At 36.3% G+C, this 17,853-nt stretch overlaps 1 protein-coding gene across 1 annotated transcript in view; it reads right to left on the bottom strand.

The window, feature by feature from the left end:
* Positions 1 to 17,853, bottom strand: part of LRBA (LPS responsive beige-like anchor protein) — a 732,049-nt gene that overhangs the window by 384,015 nt on the left and 330,181 nt on the right. Inside the window, exon 37 of the mRNA XM_030878183.2 lies at positions 409 to 575. Coding sequence (XP_030734043.1) covers positions 409 to 575 — 167 coding nt within the window. The remainder of the gene's footprint in view (positions 1 to 408; positions 576 to 17,853) is intronic.

Here is a 17,853-nt window from a genome sequence, read left to right as displayed (position 1 = left end):
AACACATATTATTATGTTTTCAAATTTGTGTTAAAAACTCAAAAGTGTAAAATAGGGAATAGTTTCTTTAAATAAAGTATTGTACTTGTATAAATTCAGATATAAGTGCAACTAGTAAAAGCAGTTTACACTAACTACTTCCCTTAACAGTTCACTTCAAAATAAATAAATATATGAGCAACTATTCTTTTTGAAGTAGTTGAAGGGAATTGAAATTTCCACAAAGATCCATAACTATAGCCATACTGATTTTCTCCTTCCCCTTTGCTTTAAATTCATTGCAGAAGATAAAATACAAAATTAAATTACTTTGTTCTTCATCTGGCCTTGATCATATCCAAAGCCATTTATCTAAACCAAGGACTTCTACAGAAAATCAGTGGCCAAATCCTAAAGGTATAACTTTACCTCACTGCAGAATTTCCCCAGGCTCCATGCTTGTCTGTGAGAATGTTGATAATTTTCTGGATTAGCTGAGTTGCTGTCACATGGTCTCGATATTTGGCTGCTCTTATCAAATGATCACACATCTTCTCATCTTCTCGTCTGTCTGCTGAATACTGGGCACACAGTGACTTGGATAGGAAAAAGAAATATCTATTAATACTATAAAAATATGGAAACAAACCCTTTACATGCATTATGAAATAATCTCTAATATGAACTGAACCAACCAAAACTTTAAAGTGACTTTTACATCACTCTTTAACTGAATTGACAGAGTTGGTGATCTACTCTCATTACAACAATCCCTCAAGAATTTATTTCTCTGAAGTCACTCATAAGATACACTCAGAAGTGGTTAATATTTAAGCAGAGACTTGAATAAAGAGAAGAAGCCAGTCATGTGAAGATGCAGGGTCCACATTACAAGCAGCATGAAGGGCGGTTGCAAAGCACTCAAGCAAAGTGAATAAAGGGAAGAGTGGTATGAAATGAGTTTGGAGAGGCAGGCAGGGGCTGCATCATTTAGTACAGTGTAGTTATGGTAAAGAGTTTAGATTTCATTCTAATGCAATGGAATACCAGCAGAAGGTTAATTACAGAAGTGACGTGATTGATTTACATATTAAAATGATCACTATAAGCTCCATTTAGAGAATGGATTGTAGTGGGACAAGAGGGTTAAGGAGGGAGGCTACTGCAGAAGTCCAGAAAAGAGACATTGGTGGCCTGCAACAGTAAACTGAGCTGGTTCTCAACACCTTTAGAAAATGACAAAAACAGTTTGGTCTTTTAAACCCCAGCTCTGTAAAATGGACCACCAGCACTAGAATCACCTAGGAACTTATTAAAAATGCAGAATTATAGGTCCCACTCCATACCTACTAAATCAAAATCTGGATTTTAATGAGATCCCCAGGTGATTTATACATTAAAGCTTGAAAAGTACTTTCTTAGATATCAATTTTGCCAAAAAATTTTAGGATTCTTTAGCAATACTCAGTACAATACAATCACTAGTTTCCAAGTTGCTTATTTCTTTTCTTTTGGAATTCAGACACTTGTGGTGTCATGTTTATGGTGCTATACTACCTAGTTAATTGTTTAAAATTAAAAAAACAATTAATGTAAACTTAATTCTGGTCACAGAGTCTATTGGGATCCTTTCCCTTAAGCTCCAAATGAAAGCTCACATATACATCCACATGTATACACAACCTATGATGAGTAATAAAAATTTGATGTTGGAGCCCTTTCCTACTGTATGACAGTTTAGATAGATTGTTGCTATACACCATCCCCAGCACTGTCCCTGCAATAAGAGAGGGCCTTAACTGTCCTAAACCAATGAGAGTAATAATCACACCCACACTGACAAACTGTCTAAGGGAACAGCACTTGATCTAATTGGTACAATTAAGAGGAAAGGTCAGAAGTTTTGCTGGGTAATTCCTTCCTTCCTCTTACAGTGTAAAACAGGAAGTACATAATTCCAGGAGTATTGAAAGCTCTTTCTGTAGGAGAGAAGCAAGCCTGAGGATGAAGCCAAAACCCAAAGGGAGCAGAGCTATGAGAATTACAGAAATAAACAGTAAGAGTTTATTCCAAATGGAATCATGAACTTCTGGATCAAAGACCAGCCTACCTTTATACTTTCTGTGAGACCTTTCTTTTTTTCCTAAGACTTTTTACTAGAACCTGTAAGCTCCTGTTCAGTAATTGAAGGCCAGTGTGAAGTGGGTTTTCTGCTCCTAACACCATAAGCAGCCCAACTGATATGGTGTTTATGTACATGCATAAGGAATCAAATATCTCTTAGTCTGTGCAAAACACTAGGCTATAGGGATAAAAAGTTGACTTAGCTTGATAGCCTTTGCCCTGGAGAATCCTCACTCCTTACAGATTGTGAGGAGGGAAGTGGGAATAAAAGTACAGTAGTCCCTTGCTATAGGGTGGGGGGAATAGGATCCAGGACCCCTACGAATACCAAAATTTGCAGATGCTTAAGTCCCTTTCACACATATCATATAATATATATTATATTCAATATATATGAATATATATTATATATGCATATGAATAAACGTAAGATTGGGAAGCAAATCAAAAACCAGACTAAAGCATCATCCTTGGTAGTATCTCTTGTCAGTCTTGGGCAACTAATTCACTTTACCTCGCCAGGTCTAACTGTTTTCATCTGCACAATGAGAGGATTATATTAGCTCTAGGAATTGTACAATTGGAAGATTTTGGCCAACCTCTAAGAGGTTAGTTTTTGTACACTAGTAAAGGCAAAGTACTTCTTTTACCTAAACACTGATATGAAGAAAATAAATCATGTTAGAAATTACATTTATAAGAAATTAAAGGCAAATGCTGGACAGTACATTAAAAAGACTGAGCCAAACCATAGGACAATTCAGTTTGTCAAAAATATGATTTGAGCAAATAAAAGAAAATATGATTAATAAATACTTGAAGGGGAGTAGTTTAAGTGAAGATAACTAGGGAATGATTCCATTGTAACAAAAATGTCAACTGCTATGTGATATTTTCAGAGATTCATCCCAGAACTAGGCAACAACCTACAGGTTATTTCACATCTAACCCAACCATACACTGAAACCAATAGGACAACAGGACAAAATGGGAGACATCTGAAGAATTTTTATACCTTCACCATTCCCTACTATATACATAGTCTACCCTTGTCTAACCTTACCTGACAAGAGGAAATTAAAATTACTGATGGAAATTAGAAAATAACTGGCTTCTATACTCCCCTGAAACACCACATACCTTCATATTAAATGTACTATTTTAAAGGCTATTATTTCTGTATTTTATTAATATTAGAATAATTTAACTTTATCAAATCATATTTTGCAAACATTTGGTAAGCAACTAAAGTTTGCTTTAAAAGGCATAATTCTATAAAGAAGAGTTCAAGGTATGTTAAATAGTAAAATGGTTTAAAGTGTTCCTTAATGGATCCTCCTTTACAATTTAAACAGCAACTTTTCATATCTGACATAAAATCTATAGATATAAATCACACTAAAGGGCTATTCTTTCCTGATTATCAATCTCTGTCTCATTGTGGAACATTATAGTCACATGTAACCTTAAAACATGATAAAAGGAAACCAAACAAGAATGTTTTGTAAAGATATACTGAACTTGTATCTATTCTTTAAAACTTAAAAATGGAATTTGAATATATTCTTATTAAAAACCAATAACAAATTCAACATATGACATATCACTCAAAGTCAAGTACAGATGAGGAATTCTGCTTCAAGATCAAACACACGTTACTTATTGAAGGAGTATATATTTGTGTGTGTGTGCTTGTGTTTAAACTTTGGAGGTACCCCAAGAGACCTTGCCAAAATGTACCATCTATCAATAAAATCAAGGGCCAGGTCTAGTACTTGCATTCAATTTTACTTTACATCAACTTTTCTATATTCCTATTTTAAGCAACACATAAACTAAGTAATAAGACGTCACAACAATAACCCCCAAAAATCTGAATCTTAAAAACAAAAGAAATAAGCATCTTGGAAACTACTAATTCAAATATAATTGATTATTGCTAAAGAAATCTAAGATTTATTAGCATAGAATTAATAAAATATAAATACACCTAGTTTTGAAAAAAAATTCACTTACTTGCAGGGTGAAAATAAAGAGAGAAACAATTTAGACTGAACATTTATAATTCAAGTAACTATTCTGGCTCTTTAAATGTAAATAAAGAAATGAAGACAATACCACATTCAGTCTTTCCTTCCAGATGCTACGTCTCTACCTAAGTTTACTATGTGTCCTTTTTATGAAAGCTCAGAGAGGAGTGAACTTAAAATTAAGCAGATTTTTCTATTATCCTTCTGCTATCACTCTGATCACCATTCTTGGTGGTCAGACGTTTTCTGCATCATTTCCCAGTATGCTGGCATTTTCTCAAGGCTTTGTCATATGTCCCCTGGCAATATCATCCACTCCCATATCATGTATTATTATCAACTTAGATCTAGCTGTCAAATTTTTCGTATCTAACACAGCTGTTTTCCTAAATTCAAACCCACAATTCTATTTGTAGGATAGTCTTCAATCATTCAATAAGTACCTAAAATTAAAAATGTACAAAACTGAACCTACCACCTTTATCCGAAACATGCTACTAAACTGAAAAGGGAAAGCTTTTCTATTTCTGTCATCTGTGACTTCTCAAGTTCCCGCACTTCATATCCCACCACTACACTTAGCAAAACCTCTTAACCACTCTTATCACTGTCCTAACGTAGATCTTTATTCACTCACAACTCAGCTCTTCAAATAATCTTCTCTCATTTTATGAGCAGTCCCAGAATTGTTCCTAGAAGAATTTACCTTGGTAAAACACAGATATATTTATATACCCCATCCTCAAAAAAAACATGATTGTCTAAAATATCAAACAATTAGAACCAAATTTTACTAGCTAGATCTGTGTGTGCGTGGCCTTCTTATAATTCACTACCATGGCATATAATCTTTTACATGCTTGTCTATCCATCCTATATGCCAGATACAGATTATACGCTATTTCCGAAATATCCTCAAGACATTTTCAAGACCCAGAAAGTATATTTCTCCTACAGCTTTTACAGGTGAAACAAGAATAAAGATGTTTATTGAGAATGTAAGATGGGAATTTGAAAGGCAAACTACTAAAGAGGAACTCACGCAGAAAAAGAGATACAGAAATAGATCCTTTTGATTCTTTGGCTGAATATAAAAATGGAAAAAAATATGAAAAATTCCAAAATAATTGGAAATTAAGCAATTCATCTCCAAGTAACAAAATATGGAAAAAACATGAAATCAGAAGGAAAATTAGAAAAATTTGTGGGAATTGGCCACAACAGCATTTAAAATAAAATTTATCGCTTTCAATTTTATATTAGAAAATATTAAATACTGAAGGAAGAAATAATACAAATATTAAAATCAGATGACAGAAGCTAAGGAATACAGTGCATCCAATTTTGCATTAAAGGAATATAAAACTAAACACTAGTATAATTTGCCCAAATAAACACAAAAACTTTCAACAAAATACTACCTATAAAATGGATTATACATCAGGATGAAGTAGAGTTTATCTATGAAATACAAAGCTGGTTTAATATTTAAATATCAATCAGTATAATTCACTATAAAACAGAAAAAAAGGAGAAAAACATGTCACCTTAATCGATTTTTTTTCCAAAAGCAATTAAGGCAGAGGACTGGGGTTGGCAGCGTGAACACAGCCTGAAGGGGGCTAGTGCGCCACGGCTAGCCAGGAGGGAGTCCGGGAAAAAGTCCAGACCTGCCGAAGAGGGAAGAGACTTTTTCTTCCCTCTTTGTTTCCTGATGCGCGAGGAGAGGGGATTAAGAGCGCCGCCTAAAGGAGCTCCAGAAACGAGCGAGCGAGAGCCTCGGATATCAGCGCGAACCCCAGAGACCGGCATGAGACGCTTAGACTGATGCTGCCACCACCAAGAAGCCTGTGTGCGAGCACAGGTCACTATCCACACGTCCCCTTAAGGGAGCCTGTGCAGCCCGCCACTGCCAGGGTCCCGGGATCCAGGGACAACTTCCCTGGGAGGATGCAGGGCGCGCCTCAGGCTGGTGCAAGTCACACAGGGCTCTGCCGCCGCAGGCTCGCCCCGCATCCAAACCCCTCCCTCACCCTGGACTGAGTGAGCCAGAGCCTCCAAATCAGCTGCTCCTTTAACCCTGTCCAGTCTGAGTGAAGAACAGATGCCCTCAGGCGACCTACACACAGAGGCGGGGCCAAATCCAAAGCTAAACCCCAGGAGCAGTGAAAACAAAGAAAAGAAAGGGAAATCTCTCCCAGCAGCCTCAGGAGCAGCTGATGAAATCTCCACAATCAGCCTGATGTACCCTGCATCTGTGGAATACCTGAATAGACAAGGAATCATCCCAAATTGAGGAGGTGGACTTTGGGAGCAACAATATACATATTTTGTTCCCTTTTCCTCTTTTTGTGTGTTTATGTATGCTTCTGTGTGAGATTTTGACTGTATAGCTTTGCTTCCACCATTTGACCTAGGGTTCTGTCCATTTTTTTGTTTTTTTTCTTAACAATTATTCTTTATTTTAATAAATTTATTTTATTTTATCTTACTTTATTTTATCCTCTTTCTTTCTTTCTTTCCATTTTTTCTCCCTTTTACTCTGAAACGTGTGGATGAAAGGCTCTTGGTGCTCCAGGGAGGAGTCAGTGCTGTGCCTCTGAGGAGGAAGAGCCAACTTCAGGACACTGGTCCACAAGAGACCTCCCACCTCCACATAATATCAAATGGCGAAAATCTCCCAGAGATCTCCAACTCAACGCCAAGACCCAGCTTCACTCAATGACCGGAAAGCTATAGTGCTGGCCACCATATGCAAAACAACTAGCAAGACAGGAACACAGCCCCATCTATTAGCAAAGAGGCTGCCTAAAATCATAATAAGGCCACAGACATCCCAAAACACACCACCAGACAACCTGCCCACCAGAAAGACAAGAACAAGCCTCATCCACAAGAACAGAGGCACTACTCCCCTCCACCAGGAAGCCTACACAACCCACTGAACCAACCTTGGCCACTGCGGACAGAAACCAAAAACAATGGGAACCTCGAACCTGGAGCCTGCGAAAAAGAGACCCCAAACACAGTAAGATAAGCAAAAGGAGAAGACAGAAAAACACACAGCAGATGAAGGAGCAAGGTAAAACACCAAACAGACCTAACAAATGAAGAGGAAATGGGCAGTCTACCTGAAAAAGAATTCAGAATAATGATAGTAAAGATGATCCAAAATCTTGGAAATAGAATACAGAAAAGGCAAGAAACATTAAACAAGGACCTAGAAGAACTAAAGAGGAAACAAGCAATGATGAACAACACAATAAAGGAAATTAAAAATACTCTAAAAGGGATCAATAGCAGAATAACAGAGGCAGAAAAACGGAAAAGTGACCTGGAAGATAAAATAGTGGAAATAACTATCACAGAGCAGAAAAAAAAAAAAGAATGAAAAGAATTGAGGACAGTCTCAGAGACCTCTGGGTCCTTAAACGCACCAACATTTGAATTATAGGGGTCCCGAAAGAAGAAGAGAAAAAGGAAGGGACTGAGAAAATATTTGAAGAGATTCTAGTTGAAAACTTCCCTAATATGGGAAAGAAAATAGTTAAGTCCAGGAAGCACAGAGAGTCCCATAAAGGATAAATCCAAGGAGATACATGCCAAGACACATATTAATCAAACTGTCAAAAATTGAATACAAAGAAAACATATTAAAAGCAGCAAGGGAAAAACAACAAATAACACACAAGGGAATCCCCATAAGGTTAACAGCTGATCTTTCAGCAGAAACTCTGCAAGCCAGAAGGGACTGGCAGGACATATTTAAAGTGATGAAGGAGAGAAACCTACAACCAAGACTACGCTACCCAGCAAGGATCTCATTCAGATTTGATGGAGAAATTAAAACCTTTACAGACAAGCAAAAGCTGAGAGGGTTCAGCACCACGAAACCAGCTTTACAACACATGCTAAAGGAACTTCTCTAGGCAAGCAACACAAGAGAAGGAAAAGACCTACAAAAACAAACCCAAAACAATTAAGAATATAGGACTAGGACCATACATATCGATAATTACCTTAAATGTAAATGGATTAAATGCTCCCACCAAAAGACAAAGACTGGCTGAATGGATAAAAAAACAAGACCCGTATATAGGCTGTCTACAAGAGACTCACTTCAGACCTAGGGACACAAACAGACTGAAAGTGAGGGGATGGAAAAAGATATTCCATGCAAATGGAAATCAAAAGAAAGCTGGAGTAGCACTTCTCATATCAGACAAAATTGACTGTAAAAATAAGACTATTGGTGCTTCCCTGGTGGCACAGTGGTTGAGAGTCTGCTTGCTGATGCAAGGGACATGGGTTTGTGCCCCGGTCCAGGAAGATCCCACATGCCGCAAAGTGGCTGGGCCTGTGAGCCATGGCCGCTGAGCCTGCGTGTCCGCAGCCTGTGCTCCGCAAGGGTAGAGGCCACAACAGTGAGAGGCCCGCGTACTGCAAAATAAATAAATAAAGACTATTACAAGAGACAAAGAAGGACACTACATAATGATCAACGGATCGCTCCAAGAAGAAGATATTACAATTGTAAATATTTATGCACAGAACAAAGGAGCAAGTCAATATATGAGGCAAATACTAACAGCCATAAAAGGGGAAATCGACACTAACACAATCATAGGAGGGGAATTTAACACCCCACTTTCACCAATGGACAGATCATCCAACATGAAAATAAATAAGGAAACAGAAGGTTTAAATGATACACTAAACAAGATGGACTTAATTGATATTTATAGGACATTCCATCCAAAAAAACAAGAATACACATTTTTCTCAAGTGCTCATGGAACATTCTCCAGAATAGATCATATCTTGGGTCACAAATCAAGCCTTGGTAAATTTAAGAAAATTGAAATCGTATCAAGTGACTTTTCCTACCACAACGCTATGAGACTAGATATCAATTACAGGAAAAGACCTGTAAAAAATACAAACACATGGAGGCTAAACAATACACTACTTAATAACGAAGTGATCACTGAAGAAATCAAAGAGGAAATTAAAAAATACCTAGAAACAAATGACAATGCAGACACAATGACCCTAAACCTATGGGATGCAGCAAAAGCAGTTCTAAGAGGGAAGTTTACAGCAATACAGTCCTACCTTAAGAAACAGGAAACATCTCAAATAAACAACCTAACCTTAAACCTAAAGCAAAGAGAAAAAAGAACAAAAAGCCCACAAAGTTAGCAGAAGGAAAGAAATTATAAAGATCAGATGAGAAATAAATGAAAAAGAAATGAAGGAAACGATAGCAAAGATCAATAAAACTAAAAGCCGGTTCATTGAGAAGATAAACAAAATTGATAAACCATTAGCCAGACTCATCAAGAAAAAAAGGGAGAAGACTCAAATCAATAGAATTAGAAATGAAAAAGAAGAGGTAACAACTGAAACTGCAGAAATACAAAGGATCATGAGAGATTACTACAAGCAACTCTATGCCAATAAAATGGACAACCTGGAAGAAAAGGACAAATTCTTAGAAATGCACAACCTGCTGAGACCGAACCAGGAAGAAATAGAAAATATGAACAGACCAATCACAAGCACTGAAATTGAAACTGTGATTAAAAATCTTCCAACAAACAAAAGCCCAGGACCAGATGGCTTCACAGGCAAATGTTAGAATGTTCTCAAACATTTAGAAAAGAGCTAACACCTATCCTTCTCAAACTGTTCCAAAATATAGCACAGGGAGGAACACTCCCAAACTCATTTTATGAGGCCACCATTACCCTGATACCAAAACCAAAGAAAGATGTCACAAAGAAAGAAAACTATAGGCCAATATAACTCATGAACATACATGCAAAAATCCTCAACAAAATACTAGCAAACAGAATCCAACACCACATTAAAAGGATCATACACCATGATCAAGTGGGGTTTATTCCAGGAATGCAAGGATTCCTCAATATACGCAAATCAATCAACGTGATACACCATATTAACAAATTGAAGGAGCAAAACCATATGATCATCTCAATAGATGCAGAGAAAGCTTTCGACAAAATTCAACACCCATTTATGATAAAAACCCTGCAGAAACTAGGCATATAGGGAACTTTCCTCAACATAATAAAGGCCATATATGACAAACCCACAGCCAACATCGTCCTCAGTGGTGAAAAACTGAAACCATTTCCACTAAGATCAGCAACAAGACAAGGTTGCCCACTATCACCACTCTTATTCAACATAGTTCTGGAAGCTTTAGCCACAACTATCACTGAAGAAAAAGAAATAAAAGGAATCCAAATCGGAAAAAATGAGGTAAAGCTGTCACTGTTTGCAGATGACATGATACTATACATACAGAATCCTAAAGATGCTACCAGAAAACTACTAGAGCTAATCAATGAATTTGGTAAAGTAGCAGGATACAAAATTAATGCACAGAAATCTCTGGAATTCCTATAAACTAATGATGAAATATCTGAAAGTGAAATTAAGAAAACACTCCCATTTACCACTGTAAGAAAAAGAATAAAATATCTAGGAATAAACCTACCTAAGGAGACAAAAGACCTGTATGCAGAAGATTATAAGACACTGATGAAAGAAATTAAAGATGATACAAATAGATGGAGAGATATACCATGTTCTCGGATTGGAAGAATCAACATTGTGAAAATGACTCTAATACCCAAAGCAATCTACAGACACCATGAAATCCCTATCAAACTACCACTGGCATTTTTCACACAACTAGAACAAAAAATTTCACAATTTGTATGGAAACACAAAAGACCCCAAATAGCCAAAGCAATCTTGAGAACGAAAAATGCAGCTGGAGGAATCAGGTTCCCTGACTTCAGACTATACTACAAAGCCACAGTAATCAAGACAGTACGGTACTGGCACAAAAACAGAAATATAGATCAATGGAACAGGACAGAAAGCCCACAGATAAACCCACGCACATACGGTCACTTATCTGTGATAAAGGAGGCAAGAATATACAGTGGAGAAAAGACAGCCTCTTCAATAAGTGGTGCTGGGAAAACTGGACAGGTACATGAAAATTGAATGTATGAAATTGCAACATTCCCTAACACCATACACGAAAATATACTAAAAATGGATTAAAGACCTAAATGTAATGCCAGACATTATCAAATTCTTAGAGGAAAACACAGGCAGAACACTCTATGACATAAACCACAGCAAGATCCTTTTTGACCCACCTCCTAGAGAAATGGAAATAAAAACAAACAAATGGGACTGAGTGAAACTTAAAAGCTTTTGCACAGCAAAGGAAACCATAAACAAGATGAAAAGACAATCCTCAGAATGGGAGAAAATATTTGCAAACAAAGCAACTGACAAGGGATTAATCTCCAAAATATATAACCACCTCATGCAGCTCAATACCACAAAAACAAACAACCCAGTCCAAAAATGGGCAGAAGACCTAAATAGATTTTTCTCCTGAGAAGACATACAGATGGCCAACAAATACATGAAAGGACACTCAGCATCACTAGCCATGAGAGAAATGCAAATCAAAACTACAATGAGGTATCTCCTCACAACTGTCAGAATGGCCATTATCAAAAAGTCCACAAACAAGAAATGCTGGAGGGGGTGTGGAGAAAAGGAAACCCTCTTGAACTGTAGGTGAGAATGTAAATTGATACAGCCACTATGGAGAACAGTATGGAGGTTCCTTAGAAAACTAAAAATAGAACTCCCATACGACCCAGCAATCCCACTACTGGGCATACACCTGGAGAAATCCATAATTCAAAACACACATGTACCCCAATGTTCACTGCAGCTCTATTTACAATAGCCAGGACATGGAAGCAACCTAAGTATCCACTGACAGATAAATGGATAAAGAAGATGTGACACATATATACAATGGAATATTACTCAGCCATGAAAAGAAACAAAATTGAGTTATCTGTAGTGAGGTGGATAGATCTAGAGTGAAATAAGTCAGAAAGAGAAAAACAAATACTGTATGCTAACATATATGTATGGAATCTAAAAAAAAATGGTTCTGAAAAACCTAGGGGCAGGACAGGAATAAAGATGCAGACATAGAGAATGGACTTGAGGACACAGGGAGGGGGAAGGGTAACCTGGGACGAAGTGAGAGAGTGGCATGGACATATATACACTACCAAATGTAAAACAGATAGCTAGTTGGGAGCAGCCACATAGCACAGGGAGATCAGCTCAGTGCTTGTGACCACACTGAGTGGTGGGAGAGGGAGGGTGTGAGGGAGATGCAAGAGGGAGGAGATACGGGGATATATGTGTGTGTGTGTGTGTGTGTGTGTGTGTGTGTGTGTGTGTGTGTGTGTGTGTGTGTGTGTGTGTGTGTGTGTGTGTGTGTGTGTGTGTATATAGCTGATTCACTTTGTTATAAAGCTGAAACTAACACACCATTGTAAAGCAATTATACTCCAGTAAATATGTTAAAAAAAAAAAAACAATAAATGCTGGAGAGAGTGTAGAGAAAAGGGAACCCTCCTGCACTGCTGGTGGGAATGTAAATTGATACAGCCACTAGGGAGAACAGTATGGAGGTTCCTTAAAAACCTAAAAATAGAACTACCATATGACCCAGCTATCCCACTACTGGGCATATACCCTGAGAAAACCGTAATTTAAAAAGATATATGTACCACAATGTTCACTGCAGCACTATTTACAATAGCCAGGACATGGAAGCAACCGAAATGTCCATCAACAGATGAATGGATAAAGAAGATGTGGCACATATATACAATGGTATATTACGCAGCCATAAAAAGGAATGAAATTGCATAATTTGTAGTGAGACGGATGGACCTAGAGTCTGTCATACAGAGTGAAGTAAGTCAGAAAGAGAAAAACAAATACCATATGCTAATGCATATATATGGGATTTTCAAAAGCAGTACTGATGAACCTAGTGGCAGGGCAGGAATAAAGACGTAGATGTACAGAACAGACTTGAGGGCACGGGGAAAGGGGAAGCTCGGATGAAGCGAGAGAGTAGCATTGACATATATACACACTACCAAATATAAAATGGATGGCTAGTGGGAAGCTGCTGCATAGCACAGGAAGAGCAGCTCAGTGCTTTTTGATGACCTAGAGGGATGGGATAGGGAAGGTGGGAGGGAGGCTCAAGAGGGAGGGTATATGGGGACATAGGTATACATATAGCTGATTCACTTTGTTTTACAGCAGAAACTAACACAACATTGTAACGCATTTATACGCTAATAAAAATGTGACTAAATAAATACATAAAAATTCAGTTTTTAAAAATATCTACTCTCTTCAAATTGATTTTATAGATTCAACCCAATCTTAATTAAAAGTTTAGCAGGACTTCCTATGGAAATTGGCAAGGTGAGTCCAAAATATACCTGAACAAAAAAGAAAACAATAATAGCAAAACAATTTTACAAAAGAGAAGTGAAATTGTAGAATTTTATACTCTTTGAATCACACTAAAAATTAGAAATCAATAGAGCATAGGTTTTTAAATGAAAAAAAGAATATTTTCAACAACTAGTGCTAAAACATCTAGCCACTCACAGGGGAAAAAAAAAAGAAAGAAATTTGTCTTCACCTCATACCATACAAAAAATGCTTAATTCAAAATGAATCAAAGATCTACATATAACATTACAGCACTTCTAGAAAAAAAAGTAGCAGAAAATCTGATGAACTTGGTGTAGGCAGAGATTACCTAGACCGAAATTCTTAGACTGGAAACCATAAAAGAAAATCATAACCATAGAAAAACTGCCAAATTAGACTTCATCGAAATTTATAAAATCTGCTCTTTAAAAGGCACCATTTAGAAAATGAAAATGCAAGAGAAAAGGCAATGAGAAAAAATATTCACCATACATATAATTAACAAAGGATTTCCTTACAGGATAAAGAACTCCTACAATGCAATAAGACAAACAAATTTAAAATCATAAACAAAGGATTTGAACAGACATTTTACAAAAGATATACAAATGACTAATATGTATGTGAAAAAACGCTTAGTCAGTAGGGAAATTTAAATATAATCCACAATACACTATCACTATATACATACTAGCAGGGCTGAAATTACAGGGACTGACAATATCAAACACTGGCAAGGATGTGGATGAAATGGAACTCTCATAACTACCAACTAGCCAGATGAAGTATAAAATCTACAACTACTTTAGAAAATAGTTTGGCAGTTTCTTCTAAGCCTAAATATAAACTTGCAACAGCACCTAGCAATTCCAATCCTAAGTATTTCTTCAAAATGAATGATAACATATTTCCACAAAAATGTATTATATGAATATGCCCATAGTGCTTTTAATCATAAGACCCGAACACTGGAAATACCCAATATCCACCTATAGATGAATGGGTAAACAAAGTAATACTGCTCAGTAATAAAATGAAACAAAGGAGTGATACACACACAACAATGTGGATTAATATCAAAAACTTTATACTGACAAAAACAATCCAGAAATTTGAGTTAACTACTATGTAATTCCATTTATATGAAATTGTATACCATGCCAAAGTATCTATAATAACAGAAACCAGATGAGCAGTTGCCTAGGGTTGGGTATGTATATGTGGAGAGGAACTGACCACAGTGAATCACAAGGGAATTCTCTGAGATGACAGAAATTTTCCATATCTTGATTATGACAGTTACAAAGGTATATACACTTGTCAAAACTCATCAAACTGTATATTTAAAACAGGTGTATTTTATTACGTATGAACTATACTTATTCAATAAATTATATTTAAGAAGTTTTTTAAAAATGAATAGACAAGGCACTGAGAAGAACATAGTTAAAAAATTCTTATTGAAAAAATTAGCTCATATACCAAGTAGGTAAATACCCCCTATAAATCAATAAGACAGATAACCAGTAAGACATATAAGTAATAAACTGGGAAAAAGATAAACAGGTACTTCATAAAAGTACAATAAAAAATAGATAATACAGGGCTTCCCTGGTGGCGCAGTGGTTGAGAGTCCGCCTGCTGATGCAGGGGACACGGGTTCATGCCCCGGTCCAGGAAGATCCCACATGCCACGGAGCGGCTGGGCCCGTGAGCCATGGCCGCTGGGCCTGCGCGTCTGGAGCCTGTGCTCCGCAATGGGAGAGGCCACAACAGTGAGAGGCCCGCATACCGCAAAAAAAAAAAAAGAAAGATAATACATAACAAGCAGGAGAAAAGATGTACAGTTGAATTTGTAAATGAAATCCAAAATAAAACACAATGAATTACTATTACACAACTACCAGAATGCTAAAATTAAAAGTGGTAACCAATTGTTAATGAAAATTTGGAGTAATGAGAACAGCTATACACTGATGTTGGGAGTGTTACATGATTTTGCAAGGGAGTTTGGCAGTATCTATTAAAACTAAAAACATGAATACTTTACAGTCAAGTTAAGTCCACCTTACAGATATATATGAGCGTGTACATCAAAAGACTACAAAATGTTCAAAGCAGCATTGTTCATAACAGTTAAAAATGGGAAACAACTGAATTGCCAATCAATAGCAGAAGAGATTGTGAAAAACTACTGCTCTACTAATATAACAGAATACCATACAGCACTGAAAATGAAATAGGAAAACAAATCAAATGAATCTCACAAACATAATGTTGAACCAAAAATGCCAGACAAAACCAACTTTGATTCCATTTATATAAAGTTCAAAAACTGAAAAAGAAATTACAATGATAAAAAAAATATTTAAGTGTTGAAAGAAAAAACAGAAGCAAATAAGTCATTTCATAAAATGACATAATTTAGCTTAATGGAGCATGCATACAAGGCTTCTCACAATCACTTTCTTTCAGCATCAGGAAAAGGAGGTAATGTTAAATGCACATTTCTTCTAGAGTTAAATTGCAGTATATTTTAAGAGGAACAGGTTATAAAGCAAATTTTCATGAAATTTGCATAATATTGTGAAATAAAAATAAATTCCAGTTAAAATGTTCAAGGCTAAAGGGGACTTCCCTGGTGGCGCAGTGATTAAGAATCTGTCTGCCAATGCAGGGGACACATGTTTGAGCCCTGGTCCAGAAAGATCTCACATGCTGCAGAGCAACTAAGCCCGTGCACCACAACTACTAAGGCTGTGCTCTACAGCTTGCAAGCCACAACTCCTGAGCCCACATGCCACAACTACTGAAGCCCGCGCACTTAAAGCCTGTGCTCTGCAACAAGAGAAGCCACCACAATTCGAAGCCCGTGCACCACAATGAAGAGTAGCCCCCGCTCGCCGCAACTAGAGAAAAGCCCGTGCGCAGCAATGAAGACCCAACGCAGCCAAAAATAAATAAAATTTAAAACAAAAATAGTTCAAGGCTAAAATCTTTTAAATATTATATAACCCTTTCGCCTAATTTAGTAACATTTAATTTTAATTAAGCAATTGAAATGTATTGGTTTTACAAGTTTTGTGTTTCCGTTTTTAAAACAAACTTATACTCAAATAAAAAGGTAATGACTTATATGAAATAAAAAGAAAGTTCTCTCTTCCACCTCCTCCCTGTTTGGCTAATTGTTTTCTACAGAGGTAGTCACTGTTAACAGTAAGATGTAGTGCCTATATAAACAGAATCAAACTATACATCATTCCATGTCAGGACATATAGTTCTATCTTCATTCTTTTTCACGGCTACACACAGAGTACTGTATTTTTATTTAACTATACCTTCTGGTAAACACTTTTAACAGTACTACCTTATGTCCCACTTTATCTCAAAATCACTTACACTATAAATTACTTGTCTCATTGTAAACGATTTAAAAGGGAAATCACCTAAGGGACAACAAATTAAGAAGCTTTTCAATACTGCAATTTTGGAGGTCTTTGTACTTGATCTCAACTCAGATGTAAAGACTAATCATTAAAAAAAAAAAAAGTTGTCCTCGGGAATCTTACAAAGACTCCTGAAAAAGACTTAGAAAAATGAAAGCTTAAAAACCTCAATAGCCAACGAAAGTCAGCCAATGACAATGTGTGACAGCCATCTTTAATTCTAAAGTGATTCCTCTGTCATCCAATGCCTCAAAGTATTGATTTCTCTCAGCGTGGAAAAGGCTACGCCAATGAAACAGATATAGCATCATCCCCACGATAATAGCATTCAAGGTTAAAACAGGCAGAACACTTATCAAAGTATCGCTTCCATTTCTCATTGTTTTAATGCAATGGATACAATATGTTGGGTTCTTATCTCTACAACTGCAGACTTCAAACAGTATTTTTAAATAATTTGAGGATTAATATAACTTCTAATATTTTACTTTAGATAATAAAAAATTTGTTTTAGAAGCTTTTACATATTTGTAAAGTCAACACTAAGAAGAGGGCTACAGTTTCCACTTGTATGTCAATTGCACACACAACATTGTTTATATTATTTCATTACTTCATTAGAGTTACTTATTAACAATGAAAATCACAAAATTCTTAAGTAGATAACAAAACACTTTCCATAAAGACAAACTGATTTCTTTAACAATGCCTGCATACATTATACATCAGCTTGGTAGATAAAGTAAAATGTGGTTAGAATCTGTGATCAACAAAATTAACATGAAATTTAAATAGGGTTAAACTCAAATAATTTTGTTTTAAAAAATCGTAATATGAGACAAATATATCTTTGCATAACATTATATGATTATACACAAACACATATACA

The sequence above is a fragment of the Globicephala melas genome, chromosome 5 (assembly GCF_963455315.2).
Source record: "Globicephala melas chromosome 5, mGloMel1.2, whole genome shotgun sequence".
Taxonomy (NCBI): Eukaryota; Metazoa; Chordata; class Mammalia; order Artiodactyla; family Delphinidae; genus Globicephala; species Globicephala melas.
This window is presented reverse-complemented; position numbering and strand designations above follow the sequence as displayed.